Source organism: Medicago sativa, chromosome 5 (genome assembly GCF_051527215.1).
Source record: "Medicago sativa cultivar Bolivia chromosome 5, Bolivia_mono, whole genome shotgun sequence".
In the NCBI taxonomy this organism is placed as follows: domain Eukaryota; kingdom Viridiplantae; phylum Streptophyta; class Magnoliopsida; order Fabales; family Fabaceae; genus Medicago; species Medicago sativa.
The window spans coordinates 77,005,933-77,032,378 of NC_140753.1; the positions used below are offsets into that span (position 1 = coordinate 77,005,933).

Consider the following 26,446-nt stretch of genomic DNA (forward strand, 5'->3'; position numbering starts at 1 on the left):
AAATTATTGTGTACTGACCCAAAATTCTAGAAAATGATACTTTTGTGGCCGAATTATGAGCATTTCTTGTGTGCGATCGAGTGTAAAACAAAACGCTACATAAAATAATCCCCTCAATTGTTTGTCGGCCCTAGTTTTTTAGTGAGAGAAACTCTATCTTCTATCTATGTTCTCTTTCCCCTTTGCTCTCATCAAGAGGGGTGGTTTTAAGTCAGGTTTTTGACCTAAAATCACTCATATGCATCTTTTTCTTATTTCTTTTAATCTAAATAAGTGGTTTTCACATATATCAAGTTTTTTATTGTGTTTTTTCATGATTTCATCGTTTGAGTGCAACATTGTGTTGTTCTCTGTCTTATGCAGGCATTGTTTGATTTCACATCTTGTTGTGGTGTTTGTTTGATTCCTATTGAGAGACCGACGTCAATCAATTACAGATTCAATCAATGATTTAGGCGTCAACATTATAGATTCAGAAACATGCGTATTCCAATCACTTAGAATTTATCATATTACGTGTAGACATTTTGTCGTTGTATGCAATTAACTTGAGTGTTGTGAGTTTGTTCACAAATTCACCCTTAAGTTTTTAACAATGTTGAACATGTTACTATATCTTATGTACTCTATTTTGAGTGAAAAAATATCGCTCTATTGTCTCTTTATGTTCCTTCATTCAGTTAAGCTAAAAAACAAACTCATGTCTGTTTGCCGGTCCTTACTTCAACAAGGAATGTCTCCCTTCGTATTTCATAACAGCTTTATTTTTCACCCTTGATTTAAATGGAACTTGTCAAGAGTGGTTTTCCCCAAACAGTAAATGTTGTAGCACCTTAGACTGGTAAGTAATCAGAGATGCCCAAATGACATCCGTAGAAGTAAAATCATATAATTTCTATGCTATTGAGGTCACTTGAGGTAGCACATATCTAAATTATGCTTTGGCTAGTGTAGCAACAAAATTAATAAAAAAAACTGTTACTCAAAATCCTAGAAACAAATACCTTAAAAATAAGAAGTCCTTGGTACAATTTTGCGTTGTAGCACATATCTACATTATGCTTTGACTCATGTAGCAATAAAATCCTAAAATTTAGGTTTTATTACTCCATATCTAAATTAGTGTTCTATTTTGCCATTTTAGAAATCAAATATATTTGAATTACCAACTTCATTTTGCAAATGCAATCCACTCTTCACTTTCATTTCAAACTGGGTATGTAGACAAAAGTTGAATTTGCAGATGTCCAATTGAAACTTGAACAAGAGTGTGCAAACTTCTGTAATTTGAGGAGTCCTTAACGGAAATTTAAGCATTCAGCATTAAGAACTAACTTTTCTATCATACAAAAAGCAACAAATATCTTCAAAATCAATACCGACAACAGAATTATGTAGGCCAAAAAATGATGGTTCAAGACTCTAGTTCAGGGCACAAACAAAAATCTACATTTTATCTATTTGGCTTAATCACTCTTCGATTTTGCAGTGGCTTCAAAAATCTTTTGTTGACTGACTAATCAATTCTCATGAAACTGAAAATCTCTTGACGACAAACTTGTATCATTCAATTCAGTATTGTTACTTCCAGAGGCGTCTCTGTCCTCCGGTTTTCCTGCATCATTTGGAAAACACCAGAGTAAAAATGTTGGCGGAAATAAGACAGGGTAAATCATGTTTAGCAATAACCTAAAAAAAAATTCCTGTTTAGCATCAACTATTTGTGTAACAATAGAAAACCTTCAACAACCAACCTAAATTTATATCATATGTAAGGTGAATTAGGAGTGACATGGTGGGTCTTGTGAAAAAATACAAATTACCACAAGAAAATTAACTTCACGTTAGAGCAGACAACTTCAATTATATAAAAAATCCAGATATTAAATGATTGGCGCTGCATTCTCATAACCCCATTTTTGTATCTCATTTTTGAATCCGAAAAAAAGCCAAAATATGCACCTCTACTTAACTTTTGCATCAAATTTCCAGACTGTCCCTTGTCCCACACCACCATACAGCAATAATAGAAGCAATCCTCACAGATTTGTAATGGAAAAACTATTTTTTACCTGTGAACTATAAAATGTAATTAACCAGACAAGGGTGGGCGTAGTTTGTCTGTCTTCAGTTTTAGTTGATATATTTTCAATAATAGTTACTATCGTGATTCTAGTTTCGTTTCTTGTTTTCAAAGTTTTTATAACAAAAGAACAAAACCTTGGTTGCAATATAGTTCCCAAATTTTTTAAATCAGTTAAGAAAATAAAAGCAGTTAGAGTATTACTCCTTATGCAATTTGAAACGCCTGAGGAATTCACTCGGAATATCACATCCTTGGTAAGACTGCAGCACTGGTCTTATATCAGCCGGGCTAGTACGGGCAATAACTGCATATGGATAATGGAGAAGGTAATGCAATATCTACAAACATAAAATGTCACAACAATAATTTCAAACATCAACTCATTTAAATACATCTCAAGAGGAATGCACTTACACTCAAGGAATGGTATGAAATCCACAAGAGCTGTATCATCTTTATCAGTCTGCACCCATGGCTTAATAGGGACACAGTTCTCAGGTTGTAGGCAACTTTCTAAAGCATGGCCACTTAAGTACATAACTTTTGCAGGATTCCTGTTTAGTTTTGAAAGATCCTGCCAATGACAGGCAAAGGGAAAAACATTTCATTATAATAACAATATTCAAGACACCACATTTGTGCAGTATCAAAATAAAATGACAGGAAAAAGCAAAGGATGTGATAATTGCATGTCTTTAGTATGTTCTTCAGGTGTAAGTTGTATTACGAATAATAGTTTCAATCAAGACGTATGTTCTCTATTATAATCAACAATCAGTCGTAAGCTTATCACTAGAGTGTATATACATAATTTGAGAAAGAACAATACAAGAATATAAACTCAGACGTACTCTATAGTGTTTCCCATCCTGATACTTAGTAGCAGGTCTCGAGAGCCTGTACCTAATGCAGTGCTTAGGATCCAGCCTTTCTATAACAGGGTCTACAAACTGCACAAATCAACAAAAGCATGAATATGAATACTCATAAGTCAAAACAATGATAAATTATCCATTCAGAATACAGAGAAACAAAATCAGATTACCATATTCTGTTCATCTGTATACACCACTATTTCAAAGAACTGAGCTAGATGTTCCAAGAAGGCATCAACTCCGGGTCTTTTAAAAGTCTGCCAGCTTGTATCTCGCTTCACATTCCAAATAAAAGTAAAAATCAACATTATATAGGTCAGATGTCTGCAGCATGCAAGAGATCCAACTCTTTCTTTTGTGTGACATACATTATAGAAATGAAATTGTCCATAAATTTTCATAGCATTAATAATCATATAGCCCATTCAAAGATATTTGATATTTTTATATCCCCAAAACGGTGCATGTGAGGTTGAAGTCTTACCGTCCAAATGTAGTGAATCAATGTTTCATTGAGATCTAGAACAAGTGTGAACACATGTTGCTCCTGAGGAAGCAAATCTGGAAGGAGCTTGTCTGTGTATGGTTCTGTATAACCCTGGAAGGAAGCATGGCCAAAGCATTAAAAGTTTAACACAAGGTGGAAAAACATGAAAAGAAAGGCAAACTTAAAAACCAAAATTAGAGAAGTAAAAGCATGCACATACCCTAACGTGTTCTTCAATAAACCTTCTTGCATCCAAATAAAGCTCTACTGCTTTAGCAGGCACTAAAATATTACATGCAGGAAAATCAGCAAGCTATTAATATGAAAAACATACACATGTACAAACTAATTTGGAGTTCTTGTAGAAGAATCAAATTTGGAGTTTAAAACCCCGTGTCAATATTATTATAATAAAGTAAATAAAAAAAATTTGATTTAATCAATGTGATATGCCATACTTTTAGGAGATTTCGTTTTATTGTTATATTATTGAAAATATGATAGATCTCCTAAAATATGCCGTCTAATGATTTTAAAAGGCAAGTTTCCTCAAAATCAAAACCGGTGCATTAGAATTAAATTGGAAAAGATATATCCCAAGAATTATGCCACGTTTGATTTTTGGATTTGTTTCAAAACAAATAATATTTTACAAGTATACAACATCATTTTGTCTGTACCAGCCCTCCTTAACAATACAACTAAACCAATGCCCACTTGACTTCTTTGCTAGTTACTACGCCCTGATCAAATGCTACAGAGGAGGCCGTATAATAGATATTTCTATGATTGTACAGAGTACAGTTCTTTTGGTACATATTAAAATTACCAGTGTTGTCAATTGTGGATAGCGGAAATTTGTGGGTTGATAAAATTAGCATCACTATTTGTCAACATTTTACATTAAATAGAATATGAATGAACAACAGAAGTATGTCTAATTTCCGCTACGACATCGCAGCATAACATCAACGCAGCTGCTATTTAACAACACTGAAAATTACCGTTAATTATCATATCATAAAAGCTTTTTTGTACCTAATGCGCATATGCAAGCAGCAATTTATCCATGGGACCCCTACTACATATTGATATGATTAATTGATAAATTAATCTAATATAAATTATGATTATCCATAGCCAAGATAACTACACAAAATCACAAAAGAGATTTAGTGGTTAACTCATCCATTCGATTCATGTTTGTACTTGCAGGAAGTACGACCATTCCTACCCTTGGCAGTGTTGTTCCAGTCAAGGGCGGTATGTTTTGGGTGTTTGTAAAAGTGATCCTTCTTTCGGGGACCAAGTACCCCTTTCATGCAAAGCAGGAACAGCTCCTTCCTCAAACCACCTAGTGGGAGGTTCTTTTCCCTAACTCCCTTCTCAACTCCTCTCAGGATAACTGCTTGGGCCCTCTCACTTTAACTTTCCCACCTCTATCCATTCGGACTCGCCCACACGCCAGGCACATGTTTCTCCAAGTTGCCTAAGGACTTCCCTTATTTAGGTCAAGGGTATGGAACTAAATGGCATATGATGGTCCAATGTTCATGTATACGCAACATTCCCGAAGTCCAAGGGAAGAGACACTCGCATGAAGAACCTCAAAATTAATTATATATTTAAAGGATCCGAACAATACTGATATAAGATAAGTGGCGTACAGAATAAAGCTAGGGGAACCCACCTGTCACTGCAGTTGAGTATACCATCCCTTGAAATTTCTGCAAGCATAAAATCAAAAAATATCAACCTACTAATGTTAAGGCCTATTAACATATTAAACTGACTAAAGGAACAATGATAATTTATTACATCCTAACCATGCAAAGCTCCAAAACTAAGCAATAGTGCTGTCCACAAAAGGAATTCCAATAAACAAAACAGTAAAAATTTGCAACTCATTTAAGTTCATGTTGCATAAGAGGCATTTCAAATAACAAGAGAACAACATTCAAAGAGTATGTTGTTCCCTGTTTTTAGGCCTTTTGTTTCCTGTTTTTAGTCAGTTGTTCCCTGTTTTTAGGCCTTTTGTTTCTTGTTTTTAGTCGGTTGTTCCCTTATGTTGGTGATGTGGTTTGTGGACGATTTCTTTTGCACTTCAGTTTTGTTTCACGCCTTGCTCGTCTTATGCTTGGTTTGTGATTTGCAGAAAATTTAGCAGATTTAAAAAAACATTCGAAGAGTCATTTCATCAAACATAAATTTGTTAATCTTGAGAGTCTAAACACAACAATTCATGCTAGAAAAATGTCAACCTACTAATGTTGAGGTCTATTAACATATTAAAATGACTAAAGGAACAAAGAAAATCCATCACATTCAAACAATGCAGAGTTCTAAAACTAAGCAATAGTCAAGTCAACAAAGTGTGTTTCTAAGAAACAAAACAGTAAAATTTTCAATCTGACACTGATATCACTAAAATTCACTTATGCAAGCAATTGAAAGCCACCATATCAAAGTGTTACATCCAAAGATACCACACCTCCAATAAATTGACAAAATGTGGGAAAAATGTAAAATCCACACACAAATTTTGCAACTCATCCCAGTTCATATTCGAAGAGCCACTTCATCAAACAAATAAATAATCATTAAATTTTTAGAGTCTAAACCTCTGTAGCACTGACACTTCTAATTGAAGGCGTGTCCGATGTCCAACACGTGTCACTGTCCAATACCGACATGACACCCACATATGTGATTACAGTGAATTATGTCATTTACTATCAGTGTTGATGTGTCAATGTTAGTGCCGTGTTCGATGTTCATGTTTGTGCTTCATAGGTCCAAACACAACAATTCACGCTAGAAAAATAACTTCAAATGTAAAATTAGTAAAGAAGACAGAGAAGCAATTAGCAGCACTCAAATTGAGAGCAGTAACTTGAAACAATTATAATCTATCACATTCAAACCATGCTGAGTTTTGTCATAATTCAAACAGTTATAATCTATCACACTCCCTGGTAGTAATGTAAGAAAATGACATAATTGAATGTAATTACTAATCACACGTGTGATGTCTTCGAACAGAAGTGTCGGAACTTCATATATTTGAAAAACCATTTCATCAAACAAAAATTCGTCAATTATTTAGAAATTGAACTTTAAGCAAAACAATTCATGCTAGAAAAATAATTTCAAATGTTAAATTAGCAAAGAAGATTAAATGCGAAGAAATATTCAGAAACAGTTACTAACATCGAGAGAAGTAGCTCCATCAGGTGGAGTGTACTTAGCGGAATCACGAAACGACTTCGTTTTCTCCTCAATTTCGTCCGAACTATAAGCTGCACATTACATTCAACAAACAAGAAAGAAAAATAAAATCAATCAATCATCATTTCGTTTTCCAGATCAATACGATTCAAGAAAGATTCAAAATGATTAACTACAGTGAAAACAGAAATGAAGAGGAAAAAGAAAAATACGAACCGTAAGAGGCGTAACCGGCTACGGCGGTGGTTCCGGTTAAGGCACCGATGGCAGCGTATTTGAGGAAATTCCAGCGGTTAGGGGAAGCGGTGGAAGAAAAAGGAGGAGGTGGAGGAGGAGTGGCGGAAGAAGGTGGAGGAGTAGCGGAAGAGGGAGGAGGTGGAGAAGGAGTGGCAGAAGGAGGAGGAGGTGAATGAGTAGCAGCAGGAGCGGCGGTGGATGAGAAACATGGAGGAGGTTGAGGAGTGACTTTGGCGAAGCGGAATGGCTTCGATGACGATGATGCTGCGACGGAGAAGAATCGAGATCGGAGAATTTGGAGAGACATTGTTGTTATGGTGATGAGAATGAATGAAATGAAATGAAAGAGGTTCAGGTAGGGTTTTGGCTTGGCTTGGTGGAGACGCCGGATCAACTCTGTTAAGCTTTCTGTTATTCTTTTTTAACTATTTGGACTTTGACGCCGTCAGTGTAGCTAACGTTGTTTCTAGAGCCCTGCTAATTTTATTTTTGGTGGATTATTTATTTCTTCTCCCACAAGAAAAAGATGTTTTTTTTTTAAGTAATTTAATAATTAGGAATTCACCTGAATATTAATTAAAAAATGTTGTATGCGGACAAAAAAGATGTTTTATTTGTTGTAAGAAAACAATTCTAAAAAATATTAATTAAAAAAAGATGATAGTGTTTTTACATAACTAAAAAAAATTACTCCCTCCGTTTCAAAATGAGTGTCGCTTTAGCCAAAAAAATTTGTTTCAAAATGAGTGTCGCTTTCAGTTTCCAATGCAATAATAACTTTTTCTTTTCAATTGTACCCTCCAATTAATACTCTGCACACTACTTTCAAAGTATTACTTTTAAAACTAACCAATAGTTAATAAGGATAATTTGGTAAAATAGTCATTCTCTTTCTTTTAATCATTGCATTTCTTAATATGCGTGTAAACACCTAAAAAGACACTCATTTTGAAACGGAGGGAGTATAATGGAATCTTGCTAAGAAAATAAAGAAAATTACAGTGAAAACTTCAAGGATGGATCCAAACTTTTTTTACATAGAAAAAAACTGAAAATGACCTATATTGCACGAGGTCAGGCACTATTAATCTTAAATTGTATTGTTTAAAAGAAAAATTTGAATTTATTTTAAAATGAAGAGGTTTTATTAAGCGTTTTGTCAAAGTCAAATTGGGGTATATCAAATACAACTTAAAAGTTAAGAATTTGAAATTCATTCTTTACCATATGGAATGTTTTGAAAGAAAAATGTGGAAAAAATTGCAAAATGAAGAGATTTCATCAAATATTTTGTCAAAATTAAATTGAGATATTTCAAAAACCACCTTAAAGTTAAGAATTTTAAATTGTTTCTTTATGATATACGAATCACAAATTGGTCATATATATTTCAAAAATTTTAACATTTGTCACTTTTTTATTTTTTGGAAATTTATCATGTATGTTTCAAATTTTGCTAATTGGCCCCCTGTTAATTTTCAATTTCAATTACTCTATAAATTCTCAAATTTAGTAAGTTTGTCCTTATATATTATCGAAAATTACAAACTAATCCATGTAAATTTTTGAATTCACAAATTTCAAAACAACCATATAATTAATCAGAGGGATTTAAACATGAGACCTCAAAATTAAAAGTTTGCTCTCATAACTAGCTCAGCAACACCAATATTTTGATGTAGTTCAACTTTTTATTAACTAATTTTTAATAACTCTATGTTTGGAGCTTTGGAGGCCTAATAGCCTTTAGAAAAATGTGTGTTTCTTTTAGAGACTTAAAGCAAAGATTTGGATCGCTTTGTGTTTGGATCAACTATATTTCTACATTCTTAATTAGGAGCCTCCCAATGTTTCCCCTCTGGCTTGTTAATATTGGTTATAGTCTCGTACCAAATCTTGTAATACAATTACTAATCTTCCATCAAGTTCTTCAAATGGGAATATTATATGACACTTATCTTGAATATATTTCAATTCTAAATGAGAGCTCCTGTTAGCAATTAGCATCCAATTCACTAAAATGTGTTGGTGATTTGAGGTGGACCCAGGGGCGGACCTGGACTAGGCCCAGTGTGGCAAGTGCCACACCAGTCCAGCCCAATTATATATATATATATATATATATATATATATATATATATATATATATATATATATATATATACACACACACACACACACACACACACACACATACACCCACTACTTTTTATTAAGGTGTGTTTTAGCAAAGATATAACTAAAAAGTTATTAAATACATCTTAAGGTGAATGTTGCTAAAACACTCCTCCTAAAAAATAAGTGGGTGTACGTTAGCAACTCCTATAGGCATTTGCTATAATACACCACTTATTTTTTAGAAGGTGTGTTTTAGCAAGTTATAACTAAAAAGTAGTTAAATACACCCTAAGGTGTAGCTTGCTAAAACACTCCCACATAAAAATTAGTGGGTGTGTTCTAGCAAATCCTATATATATATATATATATATATATATATATATATATATATATATATATATATATATATATATATATATATATATATATATATATATATATATTATGGGTCTTGTTAACCAATGCTCCTGGGGCACTGGTTAAGGAAGCAAATATAGTAATATTTATCTTGAATGTTGTGCAATCAATGCATTAAAAGATTAAAAAGTGTCTTTTTTGACTTTCACTTTCTTCTTTTAGCTTCCTTAACGAGTGCCCCGGGGGTACTCGTTAACATTTTCCATATTTTATATTTTTTAACTAAATGTTATATTATATAAATCAAATTTTGTAAATTGATCATATATGTGTGGTGTGATTTAGTGGCAAAGGCGTGCCTCTTTCATCCCCGGAACCCGGGTTTGATCCCTGTATTGCCCATTTTAGCTTTTTAACTAATAATACCATGTATTGCCCATTTTAGCTTTTTATCTAATAATAGTATAAAAAAATGCAAATGTTGAAAATATGACGACCTGCAAAAAAATTGTGCCACACTGGTTTTGTGAGACCAGGTCCGCCCCTAGGTGGACCTAAGATTGACGATCAAAGTCGATGAAGCACAATGAAGGATGTTCATTGGTTCCTTGACTGAATCTTGTACATGCAAACAACACTTTAACGATCAAGTTAGTCTATGATTGAGTGAGTGATTGATTTTTGATTAAGAATGAACATACCTTTTTCCAAGTATATCTTTATATAGGACAAGTTTCAGGAATATGGGGTGAAAATTCTTTGAGTTAGTTGAGCGAAATACACGTGATTCTTAGACCATTGTCTAATATGATTGAGAGGTTCACTAGGATACATCGTCAATACCACCCCATAATATGTACCTCCACGATCTAATCTATTAGCGGAATGGGCCTCGGCCCGGTCGGAACAATAGGTAATTATCATTCTCATTTTAGTAATTATGCCATCAATTATGAGTAATTTTTTGGGTGATGCATTATTATTATCCACCAAGATCACTATGCATGGAGGCTATTATTAATTTTTGATAATGTGGGCGTGTGTGGGTTTGTAGGCGCGGTTCCTTGACCCCCTTTGCTCTTCTGTACCGCATCACCCGGGGGTTTTGGCCCCAAACCATGAATGGGATGAATGCAACTTGACAATCAAACCTCAATTTGTTCAGTATGAAGATAACAGCTGCAAATTTCTATGATCAATAATACTGATCCGACTGACAACTGGCTACTACTTACTTTTCAAGTACCTATTATCGTTCATGACAAAATGCATTCCTGAATATCAGGTAAGCCTTGACATAGTCACAGTGCCTAACATGCCATCTGCTTCATATTAATTTTCCAACTATAGACTTTTCTGAAAAAGACCAAGGGTATACAAACAATATAACAAATACATATAGGTCTAAAATTATATATATAACAAATACAGGTTATCCGTCAATTTTATTTATGATATTATTTTTAAAACATTTCAACAAATATTTATGCACTAAGATTTGATTAATTAGATGACTAGTTCTATAGTTGACTTTGTATTTATGATAATAGTGGATATAATTGTTTGATAAAATCAATTTGATAAAATTATTGATTTTTCTTCAATTTATAACTTTAGTGTGTGTGAAATAACTTGTGTGAAATAACTTAACTAGTATAACAGTCCTAATAATGGAATGGAAAACATAGTATTATTTTTTTTCTCTTCTTGATTCGAACCATATTCATCACATGGTGAAGTCTAACCTTTTCCGCTGAACACAACAAGCACATAGTATTATCAATTGAAAGGTCTTTAAATTATTTTCAGAAACCAACAAAAATGATAATAGAATCACCCACTCCACTCCACATACCATTCACCACTATATATAATGAGGCCTTCCTGGCTTTAATTCACCAAACCATTCTATCTCACTACAATCTCCATTTAGTACCATCCTCTCTCTAGTTTCATTCTCTTTCTTCACCAGAGTGAACACTATGGACAATATGTGTCAACTCAAATTCCAAAATATAGCGACACTGACTCAAGGGATGAAAACTCATTCAAATCTAATGAAATGTACACAATTATTAATTTTAGTATCAGTGTTTTCTTTCATCTTTTCACCTTCTTCCTTGTTTATTTTCTTTCATTACTTCAAATTCTATTTCTCTACTTTTCCTTTTCAACTCTACACTCACAACATAGACAAGAATAGCATATTCCTCCTTTGCAATGGTCTCCTTGTCTTTGTTGGTTTAACTAAAACTTTCACTGCCTCTTCTAGTGATGATGGTAAACCTTCCAATAACACAGAAAATTTACCATCATCACAGTATATTCAAGCACAAGAAGAAGAAGAAGAAGAAAATGTTTCACAATATCATGTTCTTGACGTTGAGGCTAATGAGCCAATGTTGGAGAGAGAAGTTGAGAAGATAAAGAGTGAGCCTGATGAACAGAATGCTGAAACAGGGGAAGAAATAGAAATAAAAGCATGTTGTAAAGAAGTAGAAGAAAATATTGAAAATATAATATTTATAGAGGAAGAACAAGAAGAGATGAAGGAGGTAAAAGAAGAAGTTGAACTATTTGATGCAGATGATGCAGAGGGAGATAAAGCGTCGGAAATTGATTACATTCTAATTGAAGAGAACAACATAGAAGAGGAAGAAGAAGATTATGTAGAAGAAGAAAGTTGTGTGCTAAGTACAGAAGAGTTAAACAAAAAATTCGAAGATTTCATTAGGAAGATGAAAGAAGATCTAAGAATTGATGCTAGACGGCATTTAGTCATGGTTTGAGTTAAGCAACAAACCATGATCTTCTTTCTTTTGATCATGCTTCTTGTATTTTAGATGTATGCATCTATTAAATTTTGCAAAGATTTCCCCATATTAACAAAGAGCAAGTTTACATGCCAAATTTCTTTTTAATCAAGTTATAGCTTTGCTCTAAGCATTTTTTATTAACCAACTTAAAAAATAAATAGGAAAAGGAAAAATTATTATTAATTTAAACTGTCGCCAATAATCATTTTACACTAGTAGAATTGAACTCACCTCATTTGAGGCTACAAAATCATATCCTTATTATTAGTGAGCTAACACGTCATGGATATGAACAAGTATTATTGAGCCAATGACTCTAAGCATTTGATTTTTTTTTTTTTTTGTGACACTCGAAGCATTTGATTTGATTGATCACTACGTTATTGGAGTAAATAATAATAATAAATTGATTAAGACGATCCATGCACAGGGACATAAAGATTTGAATCTTTTTATGTCCTTAAATGACATGGTCTTGTTAAGAGAGAAAACCAATTTGCTTCTAATCATATGATTCATTAGAGAATCTTTTTTGATCCTTTTATTCAACTATTTACTATCACCTATCATATTCTTAGAATGATTAGTGAGTTAAATTTGAAAATCGCTAACCTTTTGAAACATTAATAATCTCTTAAATCTATTTGAGAGTGCCATATTGATTTGCTACTTTAATTTAGACTATTAGCACTATTATCAATTTTTCTTCTTACATAACTTTTTACTCTTTCGTCAGTTGTTATGGTTGAATATATCCGTATGATTGCAGTGTACCATGCATATGTCAAAAGGAGAAAATGGTTTAATACCATATCAAATTGTCATCGATCAGCCAGTTGGTGATGTTACTGATAGCCAAGTACAAACATACAAACATTTTTTTTTTTAGCAAAGATTGATTCAAACCTAAGTCATCTTATATCTCCATCCTGTGTATTATCCTCCTAACAAAAACCACCAAATCACCTTAATTATCACACTTGTTTTTTTTTTCTTCATAAAAACCTTATCACACTTTTTAAAGAGATGCAAAATAAGGATTTAACCGGAGGTCACTCATTTTAGTACTACTCTTGTTCGGATATAATTCACTGTCTAATAGTACCCAATGAGGTGGTGCTTATCAATTATTTGATACAAATGGTCAATATCCATAAATACCTTTACATTGATATGGTAGAAAGCTATATATGAACCTTTCATTTTCATATTCTTAAATGAATTTTCATCATTTAGAAGATAAATCCCAATTGATCCTCTAAAGTGAAGTCAATTATTTCGAAATTGAAAGGGACCTAGTTTGATCTTTCCCTTTTGTAGATAGCAACATCAATGTGGGTGAGATCTTAAAGGATACTTCCGAATTTGGTGGGACTAACTCACAAGACATAAGCTATGTGATAGTAGTAAATTCTAGAGTTTGCAACCCATGCATACATGTAGTCAACACATTGATGATTGTTAGATCGAAATCGGACAGTATGGTTCAATGAAGATTTTGAATTTTTAAAAACAAAAATACTGAGACTGAATTTTGGACCATTTGATTTTGATCCAAACGACCAAGGACATACCCACTGGGCAAATGTTGGAATTACCAACAATCATTAATCTGCACACTGCATGAATGTGGCTAGATTACCCATAAGCAACAACCATTGATGTATCAACTACGTGATTGCGAGGATTACCGATTGAAGGCTATCCAAATTCTAATTGCTTGAAGGTATAGTTCTTCTTGAAGAAACGACCTTGTGTCCTTAAAGTACAGATTGATGCATCATGCAAAACTAAAGCAATAATACGGAGAAAGCAAATCCAAGATGAATGCAGAATAATGAAAGCTGTACATAGTAATGTTATGTGTGGTTGTATTATTTGGCAAGTGTGTCTCTTGTAATTTTAGATAAATTATTGATTGGTATGGTTTATAGAAGTAATGTGTAAAACTAAGCAAATGAATGGGCATGCATAGAATTTATTGATGAAGACAATTGATAGGATTTTTCATTTGATTAGGGGCTTGAAAGTTGAAACAATTGCTAAGTTTTTTTTAATAGACAATTGGTAAGTTATTACCAACAAAAAGAATAAAGACTGTTACTTTTATTTCAGAAAGAGACCTAAGAGTCTGTCAATTATTTGATACAAATGGCCGATATATATCCATAAATACATTCGCATTGATATGGTAGCTAGAAAACTATGGACCATTCATTTTCATACTCTTAAATGAAGTTTCATCATTTAGAGGATAAATCCCAAGTGATCCTCTAAACTAAGTAAAGTCAATTTATTTTGAAATTGAAAGGGACTTAGTTTGATCTTTCCCTTTTGTAGATAGCAACATCAATGTGGGTGAGATATTATAGGAAACATCCAAATTTGGTAGGAGTATAACTAATAAGATAGAACTACATTATTAAATTCTAGAATTCACAATTCTACACTCACATAGTCGACACATTGATGATTGTCAGATCAAAAATCAAAAATTTATATTTGAATGCAGATTTTGAATCCTAAACCGTCCGATTTCGATCCAGCAATCACATATGTGCCCACTACATGAATGCATGAAGGTGTCTTTTTTTTTGTTTGTTGAAGAAACGACCACGTGTCCTTGAAAGTACCGATGGATGCATAATGCATAACTAAATCAATAATACAAAGAAAGCAAATCCGAGATGAATGAAGAATAATGAAAGTTACATAGTAATTAATGTTATGAATCCACGTGTGGTTGTATCACGTGGCAAGGGCGTCTCTTATAATTTTAGATAAATTATTGATTGATTGGCATGAGAAGAAGTCTTTCTCTGATGTGTAAAACAAAGCACATGAATGTGCATGCATGAATTGCATTGATGAAGACAATTGATAGTATTTTTAATTGAGAAATGAGATTTTGACAACCACTTTTTGACAACTTTTGGACAACTTTCTCTCTCATACTCACATGATATTGTTATCTTTTCTCTTCCTTTTTCTCTCTCCATTGTTTTTGACCAATAAGAAGTGAGAAAAACAAGGTTGTCAACAAAGTTGTCATATTATGGATGTCAAAATATCATTACTCTTTTTAATTTGATCATGCCAATAATGCCCTATATACTCAATAAATGAATTGCGAGTCTAACATAACAGTTTTTCAACAAAATAAAGTACTCCTACACAACAGGACAATGTTATATAGACATCATTTATTTTCATACACCCTTGTACACCCCATACACTCAGAAGAGAGAAGAGGAGATGAAAGAGAAAGCGTGCTTGTGTGGGGTCCACATGACTACGTGTCAGATTTTTGTGTAGGTGTCAAGGGGTGTATTGTCATCTAAGGATGTCTATGTATCATTACTCTACATAACATGATGAATCATTATTCACCATCCCTTATCCTCATGCATTCAACTTTTTTTGGAGTAACAACCTATATTTTCATCAAAAGCTAAGTATTATGCCAAATAAGTTCTTGAAAGAATACCATAAAATACCGTAAAATTGATTGAGAAAGTGTTATGGTTTTTATTTTTATTTTACAAAAAATACCGTAAATTTTTTCCAATCAGTTTACAATTCAAACAATCACAATTAACTCTCCTAGACAACCAATATATACATACAAATAGAGAATTGGATGAAAAAAAAACTAGTAGGTTGGTCATGTTCACCTACCTTAGGCTCAGAAATGATTGTTATAGCTAACGTTGATCTTTGAGGTCCCGCTTTTGGCCCTAGCAAAACAAGCATGACCAAATTAATCATACTAACACCTTCAACAATTAAATTTAATAAACTCATAAGCCATATGTTCCAATCATTATCGAACTTAAGCTCTGGTCAATGTGTTTGTGAATCCGTGTTCTTAATTAGGAGCTCCTAATCATTTTCGAACTCTCCACTTAGCTTGTTCATATTGGTAAGTAATCACTCATACAGATTCTTGCAATACAAATATCTTCCAGCATCAACTTCAAATTTGAAATTTTTACTCTTAGTTTAAACATATCTCAATCCTAAATTAAAGCTCCTGTTAGAATCCATATCCATAGATGTGTGTGTGATTCGAGTTGAATCTAGATCGATTGTTGAAGTTGATGAACCGCGGTGACCAGTGGATGACAATGATTGGTTTTCTAGCAGAGCTGTTGTATCTGCAAACATTTTGACGTTCAAGTTAGTCGAGTGAGTGAGAGGTTTATAAGTGAACAAACTTTTTTCCAGGTGTCCTTATATTGGATCAGTTTCAAGAATACAAGGTGAAAACCCGTTGAGCTAGTTGAACAAAATTCGACATAATGCCTTAATTGTTTCCATAAATGATCAAGGGACATTTATTTATGGAAACAATTATGTTAAAGCCTAATTCACATTGTATTGTAGTGGTTACTTGTGCTACAAGTAACTGTTGACAACTAAGCTAATCTACATAAAGCACAACACCTCATTGTAATACTTAGATCGTTGAGATTAACTCTCTTTTTCATTGTCTTCTTCAAGCCTCTGCACATTGCAAGCTTAGTTTACATCTTCATGGAGGTTGAGATTAACTCTTAACAAATTAGTCAATGAACCAAGTTTCATCTACAAGTCATTTGTTATGAGCTTTACTTGTTAATGTGAGGATGTGAAAATAATACGATGAACCAAGTAGCATTAACGGATAGTAAAGGGAGTTAGTCGTTCGTATATTTGGTTCATCACTCGTATATTTCTAAATTAAAGGGCGAGTTAGTCTATCCTAATTAGACTTTTCAAAACTTATGCATCTCTCTTTAATTGAATTTTCATCACTTTCATATCTTTCTTCAACAAATTAACTTTGGCTTCCTAGAAACGACCTATATATTGTAGCTTGTGACCAAATAAATTCATCATCCAACATAAGAAGTCATAATAGCGCATTCTTTTTTGTCCCAATAAACAACAAAATCCATTCTTTAACAAATATTTTAGGGTCTGTTTACTTTGAAAAATTGTTTCCTGTTTACACTTTTAGATTTTGAGTAAAAGTAGTCTTCTATGGACCACCATATGTTCAATTTTTATTTTTAGACCTCATATGTTGGCGGTGAAAATGTGTGGTGCTTTGGAAAAAATGAAACAACATTTTAGCCACTTTTTATTTCTTCATTTTTCATATGGATGTTCATTGTGATGCTTACATGAATAAGAAATTGAACTACTATTTTGAAGTGTAACAATAAATTTGACCTTATTTTATTGTAAATGCAACTCGGTTGGTAAGCTCTATGGTCATTGTTATGCAGGGATCGATGTTCGAATCTCAGATTCTCCACTCCTTGACATTTATAGTATGAGAGTCTAACCACTTAAATACTTGAAAAAGGAACCATTAAGTATGTGTCTGGGGTAGCTTCTACAACCAAAAACTCACGTTTCACCCCCTCCCAACTTGAAAAAAGAAGCATTAGAAAAACGTATGTTTCGCCCTCACCCACTGCCCATCCAAATAGGTACTTCAAATAAATAGGGGCTAGATTATGATGCACAATCTTTAAATTATTTCAGAAACCAACAAAAATAATTGACAATAGAATGAATCACCCTCTCAAGTACACACCAATCACCTCACCACTATATATAATGAGTCATTCATGGCTTTAATTCACCAAACCATCCTATCTCACTTCAATCTCCATTACCAATCTCTCTCTAGATATTTCATTCTCTTTCTTCACCAGAGTGAACACTATGGACAATATGTGTCAACTCAAATTCCAAAATATAGCAACACTGACTCAAGGGATGAAAACTCATTCCCATCTAATGAAATTTACACAATTATTCATATCAGTATCAGTGTTTTCTTTCATATTTTCACCTTCTTCCTTGTTTGTTTTCCTTCATTACTTCAAATTCTATTTCTCTACTTTTCCTTTTCAACTCTACACTCACAACATAGACAAAAACAGCATGTTCTTCATTTGTAATGGTCTCCTTGTTTTCGTTGGTTTAACTAAATCTTTCTCTGCCTCTTCTAGTGATGATGATAAACCTTCCAATAACTCGGAAGATTCATCAACATCACAGTATATCCAAGAAGAAGTATACGAAGATGTTTCACGATATCATGTTCTTGATGTTGAGGCCAATGAGCCAATGTTGGAGAGAGAAGCTGAGAAGATGACTAGTGAGCCTGATGAACAGAATGTTGAAGCAGAGGAAGAAATAGTAATAAAACCATTTTCTAAAGAAGTAGAAGAAAATATTGAAAATATGATTTTTATAGAGCAAGAAGAACAAGGAGAAGAAGAAATTGAACTATTTGATGCACATGATGACAAGGGAGATAAATTGTCGGAAATTGATTACATTCTAATCGAAGAAAACAACATAGAAGAGGAAGAAGAAGAAGATTATGTTGAAGAAGAAGAAAGTAGTGTGTTAAGTACAGAAGAGTTAAACCAAAAATTTGAAGATTTCATTAGAAAGATGAAAGAAGATTTAAGAATTGATGCTAGACGGCATTTAATCATGGTTTAATTTAAGCAACGGCAACCATGATCATCTTTCTATTGATCAGATCATGCTTCTTGTATATTTTAGTTGTATGCATCCATTAAATTTTGCAAAGATTTTCCCATATTAACAAAGAGCAGGTTTACATGCCAAATTTCTTGTTAATCAAGTTATAAGCATTTTCTATGAACCAACAAAAAAAATAGGAAAAGGAAAATTTATTATTAATTAGAGTGCCATTGATAATCACAGTGTACCATATTTCAAAAGGAGAAAATGGTTAAGAATCTTACATATATGATCCCCATCAGCCTGCTTCCTGCAAAATACAAACATATAAACTATTTTTTTTAGCAAATAATTGGAACTAGCTATTAGTAATGTCAAAGATTGATTCAAACCTAAGTCATCTTATCTCTCTATATCCTGTGTTTTCCTCCACCAAATCACCTTATCATACTTTTTGAAGAGATGCAAGATTAGGATTTAATCCGAGGTTACTGATTTTAGTACTATTCTTGTTCGAATATAATTGACAATATAGTTCTTCTAATAGTATTCAATAAAATGGTGCTTTATGACATGATTAAAAACATATAGTTTCATCTTAATATTTTGTTTTACTTAATTATACTTTTGAGCTCTCTAATTAGTTAAGACTATATATATATTTTGGTCTCTCTTGTTCTCAATTCACTCACAATTTCATTTTGGTCTATCTAATATAGCTTTTCGTTATTTCACCTAAAATCATTGTACGTATTAACAGAGAATAATACAACAACTTACGAGTTAGGGGCTTGAAAGTTGAAACAATTGGTAAGTCTTTTTTTAAGAAACAATTGGTAAAGTTAGTAATAACAAAAAGAATAAAGACTTTTACTTTTATTTCTGAAAGAGACCCGAGAGTTTGTCAATTACTTGAAACAAATGGTCAATATCCATAAATACTTTGACATTGATATGGCAGAAAACTATGGACCTTTCCCTTTCATACTATTAAATGAATTTTCATCATTTAGAGGAAAAATCCCAAGTGATCCTCTAAACTAAAGTGAAGTCAATTTATTTTGAAATTGAAAGGGACTTAGTTTGATCTTTCCCTTTTGTAGATAGCAACATCAATAACATGTGGTGATGTAAAGATCGGTGGGTTCCCTAGATACGTCGTCAATGCAGCCATAACATGTGCCTTCGTGATCCTATCCATTCGTGGAGAGTGGTTCTCAAACCAGTCCGGAACAATAGATAATTGTCGTACCCATATCCATACTCTTAAGTCACCTTAAGTTAGTAACTATGCCATCAACTATGAGTCATTTTTTATGGTATAGTTACTAACTAAGTGTTAAAGTTGAAAGTCTAGGGTTCAAGTCACAAGGAGAAAAAAAAACTAACTTAATAATAATTAATATACTAACTATTAGTAATGTCAAAGATTGATTCAAACCTAAGCCACCTTATTCTTCATCCCGTTTTCCCTCCTCTTGACCACCAAAGAAATGATTCCTTTTGTCTGAATATAATATAATTAATTTACACACTCTTAAAGTTAGTTTTTTTTTTCACACTCTTAAATGAAATATCATCATTTTGAAATTGAAAATGACTTAGTTTGATCTTTCCCTTTTCTAGAGAGCAACATCAATGTGGGTGATATGTTAGAGGATACATCCAAATTTCGTGGGACTTACTCACAAGTCACAAGGCAAAAACTACATAATATACCAGTAATTGGAGGGAGCTTTGTGGTTGTTTAGCAACGTGGTTTTCTCTTTTTTCATTGATAAAACGTGTGGTCCTTTCTTTCTATTTAACTGTAGTAATTATAGGGGGCAAACAAATATTTAAAAGACTAATGCTAAAAACTATATTCGTGAAAATCTCTCACGACATAGGGTGTGTTTGTTTCAAGTTATATTTGTAAATTCTTGGGAATAAAATCATAAAAATGTACATGCCTATGTTTGTTATAAGTTTACTAAATTTTATTCCCGGATATAAAATGTTCCTGGGAATAGAAAATTTTTCCCAAAGAATAGGGTGAGAATAAAGTTCACATGTAGATGGGAACATATTCATGTGTAAATACCTATTATAATCACGATTTTTAAGGTTCCTTGGAATATTATAATGTAAACCAAACATCTTTTTTCAAAATACCTTTGAATAAAATTTACATCTGTATATTCAAAAGAATGTTTTTTTTAGAACAATTCCAAAGAATGTTATTCGTAGGAATAAATTTGATAAACTTGAAATAAACACTCCCATATATCATAGCTTTTTTTTATTCAATGGTTTTGTCAAAAAAAAAAAAGACACAAAACGTTACACTTTGTGCATAAACATATTCTTACCATACAATGGTGAATTATTCCAACAAATACCTTTAAGGCTTTGTTTCGAAGTTTGGAGGGGAGGAAAATGAAAGACTTTGGAGAGAGAAATATAAGGGAAAATTGAGAAATCTTTCACATTTTTTGAAAGAGTATATTTTTAGAGAGTGATAAATTAATGTTTATGATTAATATATTTTTAATTTTAAGAATATTATAACAACATATATTAAATTTGAAGAATTCATATAAACTCTCTCAAACCCCCCAAAACTCTCCTCCAATACAATTTTTTAGTTCCCCAACATGAGGATAATTTTATATCTTGAAGAAAAATAAGCCCCACAAAGCCCCTCCTTCCAATGTCTTCTATTTCTTCTACTTACTCATTCCTTTTTTTCTAACTATTTCCTTCTCTTCCCCTCCAAACTCGCAAACAAAACCTTAGGGAAATGTTAACTAGTGCTCACAGGCACTATTTAAGAAAAACTAATGTAGAAACTTTGCATTGAGAAACGGTGAACGTTCAACTTTATGAAAGTTAAAAAGTTGTCGTATTTAATAATAAAGATTTTTTTTTTACATCTTTAACTAGTGTCTCAGGGGTACTAGTTAAAATGACTCATAATTTTAACATGGTCAAAATGAAAATCCCTTTACTATCATGAACGGTTAAAACGTAATGAAAAGTTATGAATAATTAATGAAAGGAAAAAAAAATCTATTTTACATCATGAAAGGTTAAGAGACTTTACTATCCTGAAAGGTTAAGAAACTATTTCATTAATGATGTGATTGGACTCACATGGTTAATGAACTCCACCAAAGAAAGAATCGTTCAAGAGAATGCGAGTTTGATTTTTACGTGCAATAATTCTTGATCGGACTATATATATCTTTGCGGTTGAACTCTGAATTACTATGACCCCTTCCCATGGATAACAAAAAAAATCAATTTCATTATTTATAAATTATAGAAGAGCATGAACTTTATGCACAATAAATGTCAAATCATATTCTATTTTATACAAACAAAGTGGAAACAATTATGGCTGAAATTCTCAAGTATTTTTATGCTATGAATTTATTTATTTTCTTAATTATTTTACCAGCAAAAATTCGTGGTGGTAAGCCTTTTTTTTATCCTTTTCACATTTTCTTCTTAGTTCGTACACAATCTTTTATAATGTTTTAGTAACATTATGTTATCATCTCTTTTCGTTACAGAACCTTTTTTGTGTGTAACTGATGATGATTGTCCAAAACCTGTGAACAAGTTAAGAGTTATCAAATGCATTGATCACATATGTCAGTATGCTCGTAATCTCCTTGATTTTGCGTCCTAGATCCCAAAGAGTACAAAAATGCCCAGGAGAATAATGTGAAATATACCTTATGATAGAATATCCAAAAGATGTCATTTAAATATTGTACCCAAAAAAGTTCTTATTTTTTCATTTCCTAACTTCAGGAACCTTTCATTTATGATTATGTACTTTAAAGTGATGATAAGACAACCAAAGAGTGTTATTTATATTTCCTTCTTCTCTCTTAATTTTAAGAGTATCACGATGGCATCCAATTGAGGAATATCACACCTTATTTTCAGTCCAACAACCTATAAGAATGACATAATATTGCTTACTTTAAATCCTGTTTTTATATTTTTCATATCATAATATTGTTATACTTATCATTTTCAAACTCTTCAATTGATATATCTCTTACCTTTTAATGACATCTAACAGTGTTAGAAGCTTTGCTGAGTTTTATATAGAAGTTAAGGAAATATATAACGTCTCTAAAACATTATAACTATCCACTACACAATAACAATCAAGAAGTTGAAGAAATAAGTTAATTAATGATATATATTTTGTTGTGCCTGTTGGATATTTAATAAAAAACAGATTTCATTTGTACCAAAAAAAAAAAAAACAGATTTCATAAAACATGTTCAACGATTATGAATCAATAGCGGAAGCAAATAAAACATTGAACATGAATACGAACGGATCTACGACATGTTTGATTTATCAAGGATATTAAGAATTAGGGTATTAGGAATACCTGGAGATGAAGCTTTGGTGGCAGCCCTCTCAACAACAACGATAAAGAGAGGAGGTGATCTGAAACAAACATCAACATCAACACGGTTAGTGGCGGCTGATTTGGTTCTTCCTCAACCGGTACCTTTATGCATCAAGTTCTCTTCAGATGGGGGAGAAGAGAGAGTTCGCCGTGTCCGGTATATTGGGGACCATAGCCTATTTTATATTGGATGACCATTAGGGTTTCCCATTATTCCGTTAAGGAAAATGCTAGATATCAAGAATGGATTTTCTTGATGAATTCAAGAATGACATGGCAAAATAATCACCCTTAGATTTTAATCTTATTTATTAAAGTTTCAAAAAAAAAATACATAACACCCACCACCCCATGATTTCCGGCCAGGCTGAGATTTTATTGGCTAACATTAATTTCGGGACAATTTCTTGATAAAATCTTTCTTGATAAATAGCATTGCTCTTCCGTTAATGGGTCATCCAGACATCCACTCATATTGAGTCCATATCCAATAATTAATTAATTAATATTCTAAATAGAAATCTAATAAGCCTTATTACTTAATTTGATCACTAATCAATTAAGGCTTCAAATTGATAAATAGCTAATATAATTATTATTACGATATTTGCCCACATAATGATATTGGAATATAATAAAATAATAAAATATTCCAACAATCTCCCACTTGGGTTACATATCTTAATAATTATATTAGAATTCTTTAGGCGCGCATTCGAATGCTATTTATCTTTAGATTTCAACTTTACAATCTGGTCCACCTCATACATTGATAATGGGACCACCGCAGCTGTCGTCACTGACATATAACTTGACGGAACCCCGACGACCACCATACCAATGCACTTGATGACATAGATCGATATGGATGAGTGACATAGAAATTTCATGCAATGTGATCTCTAAATCATGTCTATTTCCAACTGATCCAACTGAAAACTTTAGTGAGATCAAACCGAAGTTTGCAAATTTAATATTTGCACAAAAATGATACAGAAATGGTTATAACAAAATCACCTTATGAACTTTATTTCTGCAGAAAATCATAACATAAAGTCTGTATCATTACCAAAAACAAAAGTATAGAACATAAACTAAGAGACTCCCACTAATCCAAGACATCCTTAATGACAACAACCATATGAAAGACCTTATGTGTCATGTCTTTGATTAGTGGATCAGCTAGCATAAAATCTGTCTCAACTTGTTCTATCATTCAACAACAATAATCTATAAGGCAATAAACTTTATGAAAGTTGTTGAATAACTATATGACTAAATTATGTCACTATATAGCTTGAGTGGTCTTTCAATACCTTTAACAATATGCAACCAAGTGACATAAATACTTACAGTCACTTCTTGAATTAGGATGTGTATTATCTACTTACATCCAAAAGCCAAAGTCTGACACATAAATGATCTCCAGATTGTCAGATCTCTGATGTGAGCATAAGCTCTCTTGTTCTCTTTAAATAGTCCTTATGATTGCCTTTTCAACAATTCAAACTTTGAATCGCTCAAGTATCTGTCAAACAATCTGATTATATATGCTATTTCCAAATGCATATAAATAAGATCATACATAAAAAAAAGTTTCTATCGCCAAAGCGAAGGAAATTACTTAATTTTCCAAATTCATAAATTTTCTAATGGGCAGTATTTGAGACTGAAAAGTCTCTCTCGGTGATTGAGGTCATCCAAAAATTATGTCATTTCATTTTCAACTTTATTGATATAACTCTTTTGTGATATCCGAATAATACCTTGAGAAGAATCTCTAAGTATTGAAATGCCTAATACAAAAGAGGTGTCCCCAACATCTTTCATCACTAACTTTTGTTAGAGATTTCCTTGGTTTCACATAACAAACATATATCATTGTTGACTAAATAAAATAAAATTGACGTATTAAACTAGGAATATAAACTTACTCCCACTGAACTTGCTAAATCCACAATTCTTCTTAATATTTTCTCAATACCAAATGAGACAATTACTTTATGAGAATTTGTGGTAACACTAAAGAGACAAATTTCTTCACTTATAAGTGGATTTCATGACTTTGCAAACCGTATCAATTGTCACAAAAGTTTTATTCACCTGCACCATATTGTATCATTAATGTCATCATAGAGAAACACTATATTGAAATCCATCTTATGCAGCTCCAAAATTATACTAAGCAAACTAGTATCATGACTGTCCTAATAGAGTCTTTCAATTAAACTAAATAGAAATTCTCTTTTCAGTCAATTCTTAATGACACTAGAGTCCCTAGTTCTTGAGGGTGTTGAGTTTGATCTATATGAAATAATTTTTTTAGCTTGATTGAGAGGAAACACAATAATGTCCTCATGAGGATCCAAAAATATACTATAATAATGGTAACTATATTAATTAGTTTAGAACTAATTCTTCCTCATTCAATTTTGTTCTAAAACCATATCTCTCCCCCAAACTCAATATCCTCAAGAAAACTTAAAAATTTATGTCTCAAAAAATTTCCTAATATTTTTGTGGGACGAGAAACTTATAGTATTCAAAACCTTAAACAATATAGAATGTCACAAGTCATAACCAAATTGACTCTAATAATTGAACTTAAAAGACACATTGAATCATCATTTGCAAAAAGAACTCATAATATCTTGACTTATTCAAAGAGGAAAAAGAAAAAAAAATCAAATGATGATTCACCAAATTGTCTTTTAAATACAAAAAAGCTAGTAACGACAATCTAAAATTGGTTCAAAAAATGAATAAAGTAATCTTTATCGACTTTGTCCATTCTAAATTGATATATCTTTCAACATCATTGGACATAAGTCAGTCAAGACTACCTTTCTTTATTTGCCCTTATCTTTTGAGGTATTTTCCTAATGAGCACTATCTTATTTTCTCTTGCTTCAGCCTTTCCTTATTTGCACACTTTATGAATTGATCATTTAAATGATCATTTCTAACTGTAACAGTTATAAACTTAATTGTGCAAAGAGAATACTAAATACTGAATTCTCGAACAAGTCATATGATAGTCGAAATTACTGAATTTTCGAAGAAGTCATATGATAGTCGAAATTATAGTGTCTTAGCAAGATTAAATGTTTACATAATGTGCTCCTAACATTTTCTTTGCTTAATAATCTTAATGAATACTCACACTCCAATGAGAGCTTGTCTTTCTCTATATTGTTTTAAAAGCACCTTAGTTTAAGCAAAGAAAATATGACAAAAATTTTGTCATCTTAAATAACACTTCTAATACATATGATATTTTAACTTTATGATCTCACGTGACCTATGAGATTTGGTGTATACTCACT

The 26,446-nt window shown here is 32.2% G+C and overlaps 3 protein-coding genes and 1 pseudogene across 4 annotated transcripts; 3 read left to right on the top strand and 1 right to left on the bottom strand.

The window, feature by feature from the left end:
* Positions 1–1,286: 1,286 nt before the first annotated feature.
* Positions 1,287–7,305, bottom strand: TIM50 (Haloacid dehalogenase-like hydrolase (HAD) superfamily protein). Its single transcript, XM_085710176.1, has 10 exons — positions 6,893–7,305; positions 6,659–6,747; positions 5,139–5,175; positions 3,669–3,730; positions 3,446–3,559; positions 3,132–3,236; positions 2,938–3,036; positions 2,501–2,660; positions 2,288–2,390; positions 1,287–1,615 (listed from the first exon to the last, which is right to left on the bottom strand). Exons 1-10 carry the CDS (start codon positions 7,218–7,220, stop codon positions 1,582–1,584), a joined length of 1,131 nt encoding a protein of 376 aa, XP_085566302.1. The 5' UTR covers positions 7,221–7,305; the 3' UTR covers positions 1,287–1,581.
* A 3,986-nt stretch (positions 7,306–11,291) lies between these two features.
* On the top strand, positions 11,292–12,298 carry LOC146925200 (uncharacterized). The gene has a single exon (XM_085710998.1). It carries the CDS (start codon positions 11,371–11,373, stop codon positions 12,175–12,177), a length of 807 nt encoding a protein of 268 aa, XP_085567124.1. The 5' UTR covers positions 11,292–11,370; the 3' UTR covers positions 12,178–12,298.
* A 5,549-nt stretch (positions 12,299–17,847) lies between these two features.
* Positions 17,848–18,844, top strand: LOC146925201 (uncharacterized). The gene has a single exon (XM_085710177.1). It carries the CDS (start codon positions 17,923–17,925, stop codon positions 18,712–18,714), a length of 792 nt encoding a protein of 263 aa, XP_085566303.1. The 5' UTR covers positions 17,848–17,922; the 3' UTR covers positions 18,715–18,844.
* Positions 18,845–21,828: 2,984 nt separating this feature from the next.
* LOC146925202 (uncharacterized) lies at positions 21,829–22,565 on the top strand (annotated as a pseudogene). Its single transcript, XR_015010439.1, has 2 exons — positions 21,829–22,156; positions 22,257–22,565. The product of XR_015010439.1 is annotated as an uncharacterized LOC146925202 (transcript).
* Positions 22,566–26,446: the final 3,881 nt, after the last annotated feature.

Coding starts and splice junctions, on each gene's coding strand:
- TIM50 (XM_085710176.1), bottom strand. CDS start 7,220: ATGTCTCTCCAAATTCTCCGATCTCGATTCTTCTCCGTCGCAGCATCA. Junction 3,237..3,445: donor TGATTCACTACATTTGGACG/GTAAGACTTCAA, acceptor TGGAATGTGAAG/CGAGATACAAGCTGGCAGAC. Junction 2,391..2,500: donor TTTCATACCATTCCTTGAGT/GTAAGTGCATTC, acceptor ATCCATATGCAG/TTATTGCCCGTACTAGCCCG.
- LOC146925201 (XM_085710177.1), top strand. CDS start 17,923: ATGGACAATATGTGTCAACTCAAATTCCAAAATATAGCAACACTGACT.
- LOC146925200 (XM_085710998.1), top strand. CDS start 11,371: ATGGACAATATGTGTCAACTCAAATTCCAAAATATAGCGACACTGACT.